General features: G+C 45.2%; 1 protein-coding gene across 1 annotated transcript in view; it reads right to left on the minus strand.

Moving 5' to 3' along the window:
• TRIM33 (tripartite motif containing 33) overlaps nt 1–15,865 on the minus strand; it is a 72,368-nt gene that overhangs the window by 27,973 nt on the left and 28,530 nt on the right. The window contains exons 5-6 of the mRNA XM_030562222.1: nt 5,124–5,240; nt 4,249–4,363 (exon numbers count right to left, since the gene is read on the minus strand). Coding sequence (XP_030418082.1) covers nt 4,249–4,363; nt 5,124–5,240 — 232 coding nt within the window. The remainder of the gene's footprint in view (nt 1–4,248; nt 4,364–5,123; nt 5,241–15,865) is intronic.

Genomic DNA, 15,865 nt, shown 5'->3' on the forward strand with positions numbered 1-15,865 from the left:
AAGTAAGAGACTTTGGGGGAAAATTCAGATAGAGACAGGTTACCGAAACACTGACTGACTGAAAGGGGAAGGAGTGAGCTTCACCATCATGGCTGCTACCCCTGCTGTCTTTTGGGACCCCGGAATCCAGTGCAACATTGTTCTGCCTTCATCATTCTGATCAGAATGGGCCAGAAAGCGGGGGCCAGATGACACTGTCACCTCCACTGGCTCTGGTTAAATCCTGACCACCACCTAGTACACCTCTACCCCAATATAACGCAGGTTCGCATACAAGGCAGTAAAGCTCTGTTTAGCGTGTTAAGAGTGTCGGGCCAAGCTGGGGCTGAGGGGTTCAATAAGGGGCAGAGGGTCTCGGGGGCGGTCAAGGGCTCCCCCCACGGGGCCTGGGGGGGGGCAGGAGCTGTGGGAAGGCACTTTTGGGGGCCCCGCAGGCCCAGAGTAGCCCGGTGGATTAGCAGGGGGCCAGGAGCAGCCTGCTCTGCTTCCCTCGCCCCAGCCATGTCGCTGGGGCACGGCTAGGGAGAGGTCCTGCACTCACCTGCCCGGCGGGAAGTGGAGCGCCACGGCTGGGAGCTGGCAGAATGCAGCTAGCTGGGGCTGGGCTGCTCTGCTTCCCACCGCTGGTGAGTGCAGGGAAGGTGGGGAAAGGACGCCCTCCGCACTCACCTGCGGCAGGAAGCAGAGCAACGCGGCCCTCCGATTCCCGCCGGGCAGGTGAGTGCAGGACCTTTCCCCAGCCACCCCCCAGCGACATGGCTGGGGCCAGGGCAAAGGAAAGCAGAGCGGGCTAGGGCCATGTCACTCCGCTTACCTCCGCAGGTGAGTGCACGGGGGCATAATTTCCCCAACCTCCCCGCACCCACCAGCAGCAGGAAGCGAAGTGCCGAGGCTAGGAGGTGGTGGAGTGGAGCGGGCTGGGGCCGGGCTGCTCTGCTTCCTGCCGCTGCCAGTGAGTGCCTGTCAGGGGGTGCGGTGGGGGGATGGATAGAGATTGGAGCAGTCAGGGGAAAGGGGAGTTGGGTAGGGGGTGGGGTCTGGGGGTGATTAAGGATGGGGGTCTCTGGAGGGGGCAGTCAGGAAATAAGGAACGGGGGGGGGGGCGCAAAGCAAGTTTGATATAACACGGTCTCACCTATAATGCACTGAGATTTTTTTGTCTCCCGAGGACCGCATTGTATCGGGGTAGAGGTGTATGTGAGACTGCCTCCCCCTCATCTCTAATGTGTCCTTTCCCTTCCTGACCTTACTTTTCTCTATCTTATCTCTCCTTTTTCCGTCTGTCTATTAAGAGTCTGGCTCAGCCAGCCAAGGCCATACATTTTGCTACACTGCTGTTGAGGCTGTGACCAGAAAGGGGCAGCTAAAAGCAATGCCCTAAACAGCCTAATAATCTTTGCTGTTTTTATTTCCCCTTTTTTCCTTCCAAAAGGGCTGAAGGGAAAGGGAACGAGGGATGCTGTTAAAAAGAAAGCCTTATTTGATATTTTACATTTCAAAGGCTAAAACTGTTTTTCTTTTCTGTATATTTAATAAAAGATTAAAAAGGATTTTGCCACAGGGCTAAGCAGGCTGAAAACTCTGTATATCAAATCCCAAACTTCATTTAAAACTGCTTAATGCTGGACAGTTTCAGGGGTCATGTTAAAATCTTTGAGTTTTTGGGCCTATTACATTTAAATTAATACAAACACTACTTAAGGAGCCATCTGAAGCAATCTCACAACCATTAGGTGAAGTTCTAGAGAACTGGAGAAGGGAATTATAGGGAACAAGAGGACCCGTCAAGCCTAATACCTGGAAAGATACTGGGACAAATTGTTAAACAATCAATTTTAAGGACCTAGAGAATAACAAGGTGATAGTCAACATGGATTTTGTCAAGAACAAATCGTGCTAAACCAACCTAATTTCCTTCTTTGACTGGTTTACTGGCCTAGTGGATGGGAAGAAGTGGTCGATGTTATACACCTTGACTTTAGTAAGGCTTTTCAGACAGTCCAAAGTGAAATTTTCATAAGCAAATTAGGGATATGTTGTCTAGATGAAATTACTTTAAGAGTGGAGGTGAAAAACACTGAAAAACTGTACTCAAAGAATTATCAATGGTTTGCTGTCAAACTGGGAGGACATATCTAGTGGGTCTTCTTTGGGTCTGGTCCTATTCAGTGTTGTCATTAATGACTTGGATAATGGGGTGAGGAATATGCTTCTAAAGTCTGCAGATGACACCAAGCTACAAGAGGTTGCTAACACTCTGGAGGACAGAATTAGAATTCAAAATGATCTTGATGAATTGGAGAACTGGTCAAAGAGCAACTAGATGAAATTCAACAGACAACTGCTAAGTACTTCACTAGGAAGGAAAAATCAAATACACATATAAAATGGGGAATAACTAATAGGCAAAAGTACTGCTAAAGAGTATAGAGGATCATAAACTGAATGAATCAATGTGATGCAGCTGCAAAAGAGGCTAAATTTTGGGGTTTGACAATAGGAGTGTCACATGTAAGACATGGGAGGTAATTGTCCCATTCTGCTCAGTACTGCTGAGGCCTCAGCTGGAGTACTGTGTCCAGTTTTAGGCACTGCATCTTAAGAAAGACGTGGACAAATCTGAGAGAGTCCAGAGAAGAGAAACAAAAATGATAAAATGTTTAGATGCGTGTGTTTAGTCGTGAGGAAAGAATGAGGATGGAGGATACAGGAGCACCTGATAACAGGGTGGGTTATTATAAAGGACTGGTCAACTGTTTTACGTGTCTACAGAAGGTAGGACAAGAAGCAATTGACTTAATTTGCAGCAAAGGAGATTTGGATTAGATATTAGGAAAAACTTGAGGACCCTTCCACTTCTATATTTCTATGATTCTATAAAGGCATCAGATGCTTTAAGAGTTTAATTAAACTACATAATTTAAGATTGGTGCTTTACACATTTATGTAAAAATATGCAACACCTATACTACCAGATTTCTAAATCCATTATTTGGAATGTCTCAGCTTTTAGTTACTAGGAATTACAGTGTCAATTCTGAAGGATGACTTTCACAACTCCAAGGGTACATAATCTGATATTAAGACCTCTACTGCAGTACGCGCTTGTTACACAATGCAGCCTTGCAGAATCCTGCTTTTAGTCTCTCTCCCTTCCCTGTGCATTTCTCTGCTCCCAAAACAGTTCCCTGAGTGAAAAATATTCATTTGCCAACAGAGCTGTAGGAGTAGATGAGTAGGTCCTGGCTTGGGCTGGTAAATTTTAATGACAATTTATTGAGACATTTATTGGTGTCTTTCAAACAGCCTTTTGTCAGCACGCACATTTTAAAAGTATGTAACAAGCCACATCTATGAGACAGCTTAACAGGGAGCAGTGCACTCTGTCATACATAGGATTTCTGAAGCTGAAGTGAGGAGCTTTCCTGGTGGAGACAAGGAGATTTATGAACACACAGGAATCACATTTCAGCCACATTCAGCTACTGCCTTACGGAGTGAGAACAATTTCAGTCCCAACCACCGACTGTACGCTCAGAGGTATATTGACAAGCTCAAGTTAGGTTAAGTAGGGAAGGATAGCCTCAAGCAAGGAGGATGTCTTTAGAAGTCTTCTGAGCTACCTCCCAAGAGCAGAGTGAGAGGGGAGAATCCAGTTCTGACTGCGTTAACTCTCACAAACTGCAGAGCAAATAGATGATTGGCAAATATTTGCCATTTATACAGCACCAATTAAGTGTTTCAGACAAAAAACTAAGGCAGATGCCTGCCTCTAAGAGCTGACATTCTAAAGAGAGTGACTCCTAGATAAGGCATTGAGAGAGGAAGTGAACAAAGCAAATAAGCAGTGATATTATAAGTCATGTTAATTCCATAGTCTGTACACATTATCCTCTTTAAAAAGGACTAGACCTTTACAGACTTCAGGAGTAGCATGTTTTAGGGTAGGAACAAGGCATTTTGGGTCAGAGAGAGCTTTTTCCAGACATTTATCTATGAAAAAGAGCAAGTTTAAAATGGGGCTATACAACACAGATGTACAAGTTAAGAAAGCGGTAGCATTTTAGATCAACAAAAAGAACACAGGAGACTGAACTCCAAGCATATCACACTTGAGTGGCATACCACTGAAACACCTGTGTCTGCACAGAATAAACTCCTCACTCAAGTATGGAATGCAAGTTCTCAATAGGTGTTTGAAACAGCTAGTTTGTGAACTGATTTTTGTTTGTTTGTTCTTAACTGTACCTCAAGCTGCTGTAAGAGAGATTTTCCCTTTTTATTGATTTCATTGATGAGGGTGAAAATAGCCACTTTGATTTCCTGTTCTACTCGTTTGTTAGTTTCATTTACTTCTTTTATCCTAAAAAAGAGAAATGTATCATCAGGCAATCACTTTATACTATGCCTCCAAATACTACACAGTAATTTCTCACACATAAAAAGTAAAGAAGCAATTTCTGTCTTTTTAAAGTTATTTGATAAATGCAGAATTGTATGGCTTAGTTATTTCTACCTAACAGATAAAAAGTTGCTAACCCAGTGCTACAGATAAACCATCTAGAATTTAATTCTTGACAAATAAAGGAGAAAGTTTACACAGTCTCACCCTGATTTGATAACTTAACGGTTTGACTTTTCTGTCCACCTTTTTATGTTTAACTGCTCTTTCATGTTTTGCTTGAATTAGTGTGAAGTATTAATTCTCTGCTTCTAGTTTCTTATTTTAATATCTCCAGCTCATCTTTTCTAATCTGAAAGATGTGTATATTAAACTGTATGGCCAGTATGTCTGTCACTCACCACAGAATTCTCACTGACAAAGACCAGAGCAGTATAGGTTATTTTACTCTAAAATAAACCATGCCACATCTTTGATAGTACCAGCAGTTCCATAAAAGGTCATCTTTTATGTAGTTGCATTAGTGTATGTAGTTGCAATAGTGTGTTGTGGACAAGCACAATAAAGTATAAAGCATTCCAACTATAAATCCAGTATAATTGATATAGGGACCAACTAGAATTTAAACCACCGAATTAGGAGCTTACAAAAGTATGAGCAATAGGCTTTAGTAAATTCACAATGAAATATCAACGCCTGAATATTATTTGTAGGTACTTACCTATTCTGCACTTGATTAGCTGCAAAATTAACATAATTCTTCTTTTCAAGAAGTTTGGCCAATAGATTCTCAATTGCACCCTTCTGATTCTGAAAAGCTTCTTCCAAAAACTGGTACCTTTCCAAGCCACAAAACAGAATACCAATTACTGTGGAGCAGTGCACAGAAACTAAAACTTCTCAGTATGGATTTAAACCTGTAGTTGCTAGTAAAAACGTGACAAATTATAGCAGAATTACAGTTAAGTAGTGATTTAAGACAAAACCTGTTCAATTTACAACACTTCTGATAATGGCACAATAAAGCTCCCAAGGAAAGAGAATCCTTAGAAGTCATTTGTGCGCGATTTTAAATATTCTATACATTGGGAGATGAGAAACATTACTGTTCACAAGATAATAAGCTTCAGGATATTACTGTAAAGGGGACACCGCAGAATAAAGCTCACAATAAACCATTTTATCGTTTGTCAATATTTGAAAAAACTCCTTTAAAAGTCTATGATGTGGGAAATAAATGTAAGTTATTTTCTTTTATTAAGAAAACATATGTATGGACAAGATGCACATTGCATACAGACCGGTCAAAACTTAAAGATATACTGACTGCTAGAATAGATTCCGCCTAAGACAGGTAATTTCACCTTTTACACTATGTCGTTCATATTCAGTAACAGTACTGTAAATTTAAAGCTGTTACATTCCAACAGCTTAATTGTTTGGTTTTTCTGAATCTTTTTATTTCACAACTCCCCACCCACCAAATCTCTCTGACTGAACAGACACCACTTCTAAAGCACCTTCACTTAGTATTACCAGAAAAGAGTACAAGCAGCTATAGTATCAGACAGGGGATGAAACTAGGGATGCTTCACTACTTAGTGCAGAGCACGGCAAGATAAGATAGACAACATAAAAAGCAGAACATTTAATTTTCTCTACGGAAAAGGATAAATGGACACAAATCAGACATCAGGAATGGCAATATACAAAAACCTGTAGGAGAACACTTCAACCTCCCTGGCCACACTATAGCAGACCTTAAGGTGGCCATCCTGCAGCAAAAAAACTTCAGGACCAGACTTCAAAGAGAAGCTGCTGAGCTTCAGTTCATCTGCAAATTTGACACCATCAGCTCAGGATTGAACAAAGACTGTGAATGGCTTGCCAACTACAGAACGTTTCTCCTCTCTTGGTTTTCACACCTCAACTGCTAGAACAGGGCCTCATCCTCCCTGATTGAACTGACCTCGTTATCTCTAGCTTGCTTGCTAGCATATATATACCTGCCCCTGGAAATTTCCACTACATGCATCTGAGGAAGTGGGTATTCATCCACGAAAGCTCATGCTCCAAAACATCTGTTAGTCTATAAGGTGCCACAGGATTCTTTGCTGCATTTAATTTAAGGTTGGCAAGCAGAATAAGAAATACTTTCAAGATTTTGTAATCTTTTCCAATCAGGTGTCTAAGCTAGTAAGGTATCTTCCTCAAAACCCTCCATGATTCTGCTTAATGAGTCCCATTACTAAGACCATGTCTACACTACAAACATTGGCTGACAAGTTACATCAGTGTACACCTGCCAAATTTGTGTATCGCTTGAGTGCATGCATACTTAGCTGTTTGCACTGGTGCTGCATGTACTCATCAAGCGTGCTTGGGGTTGATGTAAAATACAATACACCATGAGGTATCCCAGTGTGCTACACGCCGCCCTACAATGCAATCCCTTTGGGGACATTTTTCCATGTTTTGTGGGACAGCAAGCACTTGTGCCCAGGGATCTCAGAGCTAGGGGTCAAGTTCCCAGCATGCAACTTTCTCCACCCCATAAAGCCATCCATACAGCCCATAATTTTTGTTTAAAGAAAAAAAATCACATGAAACCACATGGCCCTTTTCAGTGTCCGCAACCTCTGACAGAAGCATGGGAACCACATAGCTAGCCTCATGAATGCTGCAAATACAGGATGCATGATTCTCCTGTCTTTCCAGACCCTAAGGAAGTGCTGCAACATCCAGAACACAAGATTTTCTTCAAGGACAATTTGCTGAGGGATACAGCGAGAAAACAACACAAGGCTGTTGATGGCTTTCAGGGAGCTGCTGCAGATGGTGGGAATATCTTGTCTGGACCTGAGAAACAAGCCCAGACTGGTGAGATTACATTATAATGCAGATTTAGGATGACAAGCAGTGGCTGCGTAACATTCAGATTCTAAAGGTGACACTCCTGGATTTACACGCCAGACTCGCCCCAGCCCTGGGACAACAGAATAACTGCACTGACAGTGGAGAAGTGAGTGGTAAATTGCATGTTGGAAACTTGCAGCGCTGGATTGCTACTGGTCAGTAGGATGTCATTCTGGAGTTGAAAACCCACAGTGGGAGATATTTTCATACAACTGTGTAGGGCCGTTAATCGTCTCCTGTTATGTAGGATTGTGACTCTTGGTAATGTGCAAGGCACAGTGAATGGATTCGCAGCAAGGGGGTTCCCGAACTGCACTGGGTGAGAGAGAGCCGGAATATCCTTATTTTGGCACCAGCCCACCGTGCCACAGGGTACATCAACAGAAAGGGCTACTGTTCCATAGTCCTGCAAGAGTTATTGGATCATCATGGACACTTCAATGATTTCACTGTGGGCTAGTCAGGGAAGGTGCATGATGCTTGCATTCATAAGAACACAGGACTGTTCAGAAAGCTATAAGCAGGGACTTTCTTTCTCAGCAACAGACTATCATTGGCACTACTGAAATGGAACCCAGTCTATCCCTTGTTCCCTCAGCTTATGAAGTTATACACCAACCACTCAGACAACACCAAGGAAAGATTAAACTACTGGCTCAGCAGGTGCAGAACGGTAGACTGAAAGGACATTGGATGATTTGCTCACTAGACTGGATATTGGTGAGAAAAATATCCCAATGGTTATAGCTGCTTGTTGTGTCCTGCGTAATAGCTATGAGGCAAAGTGGTAAATACTTTGGGTGCTGCTAAGAATTGTGTAGTACTTACTATACATTGATAAATTTGACTGTGTTTTCCTGAAGCCATGAATTAGGTTGTGCTTGGTGTGTTTTGACAACTGCTATGCATTCTGCAATATTTGTTTGGAATAAAGATCATTTGATTCTTCAAAAATTTATTCAGTAGAAAAAGCAATACAGAAAATCACTATGCAAAAAACCCCCCAAAACAAGCAGCAGTGGTATACAAGTTTTTAACATAATAGGGTGAAAATTTTAAATTATAAAAGTAGTAAACATTTACGCTCATTTGAGTAAACAAATGTAACCCATTGTGGCTACACGCACACTAACCGGGGCCCTCACAGGTCAGTGTATGTGGAGCTGTGGTTTTCCATGCTGTCCCCTGGCGTGGAGTGATAAGGGTAATGACAGGCCCTGTGATGCCACATGTATGTAGGAAGCAGTGATAATGGAGTTCTCCACAGACTGCAAAGGGTAGACAGCTAGGTATTTTTGGACATGTAGGTCAAGCAGGATCTGCAGCATTTGGGTTTGCTGCCTGAGAAGACCCACTGAGTATGCCTACACTGCAATTAAACACCTGTGGCTAGCCCATGCCCAAGCCTGAATGTCTACACAGCAATTAACCAGTCCCATAGCCGGAGTCAGCTGACCCAGGCCAGCCAGAGGTGTTTACTTGTAGTGTAAACATATCCCTTATGTCCTGGTGCATTTCCTGTTCCTTTTCCTGCTGGGACTCCTAGGCCTTTTTCCCTGTCCTCTCAATCTTTCTTCATGCTCTTGGTCATATTGCTCCAAGTCCTTTGTTCATGGCTCAGTGCAGTACTGGCCTACAGGTTCTCCCAGAGCGTATCACTCCTAGTCTTTTTTCTCCACCTCACTGAGGTGAAGTGTTCTGTGGGTGTGGAGGGGCACCCCTCAAGGCCCCAACGGCAGCAACTACTGATAAAAACAGACAGATGTGTCATTGGATTTACAGTCACAAGGGAAAGGGAGAGAAGTTTCCCAACTCCCATCCCTCATTATCATAAGCATTTTTAATAAGACGTTTATTGACACTTTGGCTTCAGAGTGCCCCGACAGTGCTTTGCTTTCCAGTCCTGGCCATTGTGAGTATGGCCTTCTAGAGACAAGGGGGTGGAAGGATTTCCTGTTGCATGAAGCTATAAAATTTCAAGCCCTATTCCATGGGTACAAGTACAGGGCAACAGCACTGAATATTGGCACTATTTTCCACAGGTGGTGGTGATTTTAACGAATATTTCACAGCTGAGGGTCACAAAGGCACAGAGAACACAGTTGTTACTGGCGTCCCGAAGCTGCCTGGGCTCAAGTGCTGTTAGCCCGTTTACTGCAATGGTGCCAATCAAACTCACCACAGGTAGCATGGGAAAGCATACTACCATGGAGGAAGAAACAAGGGAGTCATCACTAGAAACCTTCAGGAGAGGATTGCAGACCATTTCCATGAAAGTTCCACCGAGATCTCTTAGGAGGATACAAAGGACATCCCTATGTACCTAAACAAAGTCTTCTACATATCCCAGCTCAGCAAATATAGAGAATGATAATCACATGCTAAATCTACCTCCTCTCATACAAGCAAAACAATGAAAAGTTGATACCTGTGTCTTGTTAACTAGGGAGTGGGCCTAAAGCCATCTATAACGAACATTTTAAGGAAGGAGGCATGCACACACTTTTCCAAGTCCCCTTCCTTTTCATCAGGCTCATCTGCACTTGACTGGCTAGACTATGATACAGTCTCAAACTGGTCCAGGCTCATGGCATGGCTGGAGTCCCACACTGTCTTTTCCTTCTACTCTTCGCTGTTCACGGCAGGGGTCTCTGTGTCAGGCTCCTCCAAGGTATCCACAGTGACTGGCGGTGTGCTGGTGAGGTCTCTGCCAAGTATGATATGTAGTTGGTTGTAGAAGTGGCAGGTCTGAGGCACAGCATCAGATCTATTGTTGCACTCCCTTCACTTTTAACATGGCATTGCTGCAGATCCTTGTCATACGTCTCTGCCTGCATCCCCAGCGCAGTCTGTTTGCAGACGTCCATGTTTTTGTGGTTCATCCACAGCTGTTCTTGCACAGCATCTTCACCCCACAGGACCAAGAGAGCCATTACTTCCTGTCTACTCCAGGCAGGAGAGCTTCTAGTAGTACCTGTCTGTCTGCACAGAGCTGGCATGGTCAGCTGCACACAATGGTGAACCGCTAGGTATGCTCATCAAGGGGGGCAATCAGGAAAAGGTATTTCCCCCCCCCCCACCCAGGTGAGCATAAGGGGTATGCCTTCCAGCCTCTGTGATCCCTGGGCAGTGGAGTTTAACCTTGTGACCACTGCAGTCATTGTTGTAGGGAACAGAGCACTGTGGGACAGCTGCTGGAGTCTGTTAGGGCCAACACATACCATGCAGTGTCCACACTCATAGACCATAGCTCTATGCCATTCACGGAGGTGGTTTTGTTGCATCATTTTACCACAGAACTTATGTTAGCCAGAGACAAATACAGCCACAAATAGGTCAATGCAAGGCTACTTACCTCAACCTAACTTCATAGTATAAAACAGGACAGAGGGTCACTTGCTACTTCTATTGTGGCTTAGCTGGATATAAATCCCAAGCTTTTGAAGTGCAGCTTAGCAACAGCATTAGGAAACCTATCCAAGGGAATCCCAGAATATGCGTCTTCCCTCCCTCACTAGAGGCAATTACAGCACTCTTCAAGAGATCAGGGAGCTCTAGTGATGGAACAAAAGTAATTTATATTCTGCTCAAAGATTACCATTAAAAGGGTAAATGAGCCTCATCTGAAATCTAGAAGGGCAACTGATCTGTCTAACCAATTCAGAGAAATGTCTGCATCTAGTGTTTAAAGTATGCACAAACCCCATTTCTTGCTTCAACTCCTTCTGTCTACGTTTGTGTAGTAAACCACAGTAAGAAGTGTGCTACTTAAGGGCTTGGCTTCACTGGAGAGTTGCAGTGCTGGTGGTGGGTTTACAGCGCTGCAACTTACTCACCGTCCACACTTGCAAGGCACATACAGCGCTGCATCTCCCTGGCCTGGGGTATAACAATTGCTGTGGCCACCAAAAGTGCTGTAATTGGCCTCCAGAGGTATTCTGAGGTATCCCAGAATGCCTGCTCAGCCACTCTGCTCATCAGTTCGCACTCTACTACCCTAGCCTCAGGTGACCCGCCCTTTAAATGCCTCAGGAATTTTAAAAATCCCCTTCCTGTTTGCTCAGCCAGGTGTGGAGTGCAATCAGTGAATCTTTCCAGGTGACCATGCCTCCACGTGCCAAACGATCCCCAGCATGGAGCAATGGTGAGTTGCTGGACCTCATCAGTGTTTGCGGTGAGGAAGCTGTGCAGTCACAGCTGCGCTCCAGCCGTAGGAATTACAATACCTATGGGCAGATATCAAGAGCCATGCTGGAAAGGGGCCATGACCAGGATGCGGTGCAGTGCAGGGTTAAAGTGAAGGAGCTGCGGAGTGCTTATGGCAAAGCCAGCGAGGGAAACCGCCGCTCTGGCACTGCCCCCACGACCTACCATTTTTACAAGGAGCTGGACGTGATACTTGGGGTGACTCCACTGCCAATCCGACGACCACTTCAGAGCCGGGGGGGGGGAGAAGGAGGAGGAGAGGGATGGGGGGAGGAAACAGACTGAGGGTACTGGGGTGGGGGGGACACACCCCGGAGTCCAAGGAGGCATGCAGCCAGGAGCTCTTCTCAAGCCAGGAGGAAGGTAGCCAGTTGCAGGAGCCGGTACTTGGTGAAGGACAAGCAGAGGAGCTGGTTACCCGGTAAGCGGCTTTTATTTTCAGGATGGAAATGTTTCGTGGGGGGGGTGTATGGGGGGTTAGGGCTGCATGCATGCATGCCTAGCTGTGGAATAGCCCATTGATGTGGTCTATCACGTTGCGGTAATCGGCCTCGGTAATCTCTTCAAAAGTTTCAGCCAGAGCATGGGCAATGCGCTTGCGCAAGTTTATAGGGAGGGCCACTGTGGTCCTTGTCCCAGTCAGGCTAACGCGTCCACACCACTGTGCCGCGAGGGGTGGGGGGATCATTGCTGCACACAGGCAAGCTGCATAGGGGCCAGGGCGGAATCCGCATTGCTGCAGAAGACCCTCCCGCTCTTCCCAGGTGACCTGCAGCAGCAAGATATCTTCCAGGATTAACTCCTGTGGAAAATGTTGGGAGACTTCAATGTAGATGCCCCCTGAAGCAGTTTGCTTTCCCCAACGCACAGAAACCCCTGCACATCCCTGAAGCTATCAGTCCCCCTTACTCATCATTTCATGGCTCCTGTGGGTTATGGAAAAAGTATGCTAAGTGAAGACTGTAAACTCCTTCACTGTGTGGGAATAACTGTCTGGGTGAGATTATAAACAATGCTGCCTCTGTTAACTGTTGCCATTTTTGCCTTTCGAAAAGTGTCCTTGACTACTCGACTGCCCGTATCATCGACTGCTCAGAGGCTACAAAACCTCAGGAAGAAGCCACAAAAAAGCAAAGACATGCTGAAAGCAGTTATGAATCCCTCTGCCAGAGAGAGAGTAAAAAACTGCAGGACTGGAGGGAAAAGGAAAGCAGGATCCACCAGAGAAATGCACCAGCTAAGAAGAAAAGCACAAAGCAGCTGATAAGCATCCTGGCATGCCAAGCGGACTCTATCCAGTCACTCGTAGCCATGCAGGCAGAGCACTACTGTGCCGGCCGGCCCCCCTCTCCCCCTCATCCCAAAGCTCTCTCTCTTGTGCCCCAATGTCAGCTCCAAACCCCCTTCCCCAGCATCCAGGTTCTTACCACCACCAGCTGCCTCCAACACCTGTACGTTCACCAACCAGCCCTGAGAACTACGACCCTTACCCTCTGCACTCAACCCCCATCACCATGCAGTATAGGCATCCTGAAGTGCAGCAGTCATTGCACAGCACTCCAGACAGGACATATTCAAACCTGTGACTGTACAGTTCACCACCCTACCCCACTGCCCTTTTAGGTTCCCAAAATGTTGTGTGTCTGTCAAGAAAGTTATTTTCTTTTCAATAAATGAATTCTTGGCTTTGAAAACAGTCTTTACTATTGCAGAAAGTGAAAGATACCATAGTCCAGGAAAAACAGGCACTGCAAATCATTTTAGGAAAAACAGATTCCTACTAACGTTGTAACCACTGCACTTCACTCCCGTGCAAGGCACCAAACATTACTGTTGGTTTTCAGCCTCAAATTCCTCCCTCAAGGCATCCCTAATCCTTGAAGCCCTGTGCTGGGCCTCTCCAGTAGCCCTGCTCTCTGGCTGTGCAAATTCAGCCTCCAGGCGTTGAACCTTGGAGGTCCACTCCTGACTGAATGTTTCGCCCTTCCCTTCACAAATATTATGGAGGGTACAGCACGCGGATATAACCGCAGGGATGCTGCTTTCCCCCAAGTCTAGCTTCCCATACAGAGATCGCCAGTGCCCTTTTAAACGGGCAAAAGCACACTCCACAGTCATTCAGCACCGGCTCAGCCTGCAGTTGAACCGGTCCTTGCTCCTGTCAAGCCTCCCTGTATACGGTTTCAGGAGCCAAGGCATTAACGGGTAAGCAGGGGTCTCCAAGGATCACAATGGCCATTTCGACGTCCCCTACTGTGATCTTCCGGTCTGGGAAAAAAGTCCCGGCCTGCATCTTCCTGAACAGGCCACTGTTCCGAAAGATGCGTGCATCATGCACTTTTCCAGGCCAGCCTGTGTTAATGTCAATGAAATGCCCACGGTGATCCACAAGCGCCTGGAGAACCACAGAGAAATACCCCTTCCGATTAATGTACTTGGATGCTAGGTGGGATGGTGCTAGAATAGGAATATGCGTCCCATCTATCACCTCTCCACAGTTAGGGAAACCCATTTGTGCAAAGCCATCCACAATGTCCTGCACGTTCCCCAGAGTCACAGTTCTTCTTAGCAGGATGCGATTAATGGCCCTTCAAATTTGCATCAATACGATTCCAACGGTCGACTTTCCCACTCCAAACTGGTTCGCGACCGATCAGTAGCTGTTTGGAGTTGCCAGCTTCCAGACTGCAATAGCCACCCATTTCTCCACTGACAGGGCAGCTCTCAATCTTGTGTCCTTGCGCCACAGGCTGGGGGCAATCTCAGCACACAGTCCCATGAAAGTGGCTTTTCTCATCCGAAAGTTCTGCAGCCACTGCTTGTCATCCCAGACTTCCATGACGATGTGATCCCACCACTCAGTGCTTGTTTCCCGAGCCCAAAAGCGGCGTTCCACGGTGCTGAGCATTTCCGTAAATGCCACAAGCAATTTAGTGTCATACGCATCAGGTGACTCAATATCATTGTCGGACTCCTCACTGTCACTTTGGATCTTAAGGAACAGCTCAACTGCCAAACGTGATGTGCTGGCGACACTCATCAGCATACTCCTCAGCAGCTCGGGCTCCATTTCCCACAGAAATCGCGCTGCACAGAAACCGTTGGGAGAGTCACAATGGTGCCAAAGGTGGACAGAAAAACAGTGACTGCTGGGATGTGAAGCGATGCATCACGGGGTGTTGGGACAGGAAGCGGAATGACCTGCACCCTTCCGTCCCCTTCCCACAACCCACGGTGCCAAAATGGGACGAGGTTTCTGTGGGATAGTTGCCCATAATGCACCATTCCCAAAAGCGCTGCAAATGCTGCAAATGTGGCCACACTGCAGCGCTGGTAGCTGTCAGTGTGGCCACACTGCAACGCTTTCCCTACACAGCTGTACAACAGTTCTTGCATTGGCAAAATGCTATCCACTTTGAACTAACAATGGACAGGTTTGAATTAAAAGAGCCTCCTCCCTCAAAATCAGCATAACAATGTTACTTTCCATATAGAAGGAAAAGAACCTTACAAATCCTGAAATATGTATTAAAGGCCCACAGATACCAAAAAATCACTCAATCTGCATGGAATTTTCTGTTTGTTCTCATGCAGTGTCTCTGATAAAAAGATTAAGAGAATCATCTTTGGCAAAAAAGAAATTTTACTAAGTTTATTTATTACTAAGCTTTTGGCACACCACTGCTGTTTTTAGTGGATTTTACTCTAATTTCTAATATTTGGGTTGGAAGGAACCTAAACCAACTAGTCCATGTCAGCCTATTGCCACAAGAGAATCTCAGCTTTCTACAGCTTCCCCAAAAGCTCCTACCCTCAAAGTTCTCTGGAGTTTGAACAGTGTGCCCTGTGGCTCTTCAGATAGTGATTCAACAGCCTCTTGTGTCTCAGAGGATTAGGATTTCAGGTGAGGAATAAGCAGGAGATTAAAAACTGTGTGTGTTCACCTGACATGATTTTAAACATTTTACAGAGCTCCATAAACAAAATCCCAGTTTTATTTTAAAATAGAGGCAGACATCTTGCCCGTCTGTAATTTACAGCTGCACCCAGAAGAGAGATTTTAAATAAATGTTTCTATTTAGTGGCACCTGAAAGCAGGTTACTAGTGAAGTCTTCTAGAAGAGAATACACTGTAAAACAAGATGTGTCTATTTACGGATTGTTAATCAGTTAGTGTCAAGTGCACAACAGGTGGAAATGTAAAACAGGCTACCAAGCAAAAAGCTTATCAACAAACCCTAGACATCAACATTCTTGGTAATTGTATTTTGAGGCTATTTACAATCAAATAGTATGAAAAAAAAATTGGGCCAAAATTGCTTATATTATGAAACTGTCAGT

The sequence above is a fragment of the Gopherus evgoodei genome, chromosome 4, assembly GCF_007399415.2.
Source record: "Gopherus evgoodei ecotype Sinaloan lineage chromosome 4, rGopEvg1_v1.p, whole genome shotgun sequence".
NCBI classification, from domain to species: domain Eukaryota; kingdom Metazoa; phylum Chordata; order Testudines; family Testudinidae; genus Gopherus; species Gopherus evgoodei.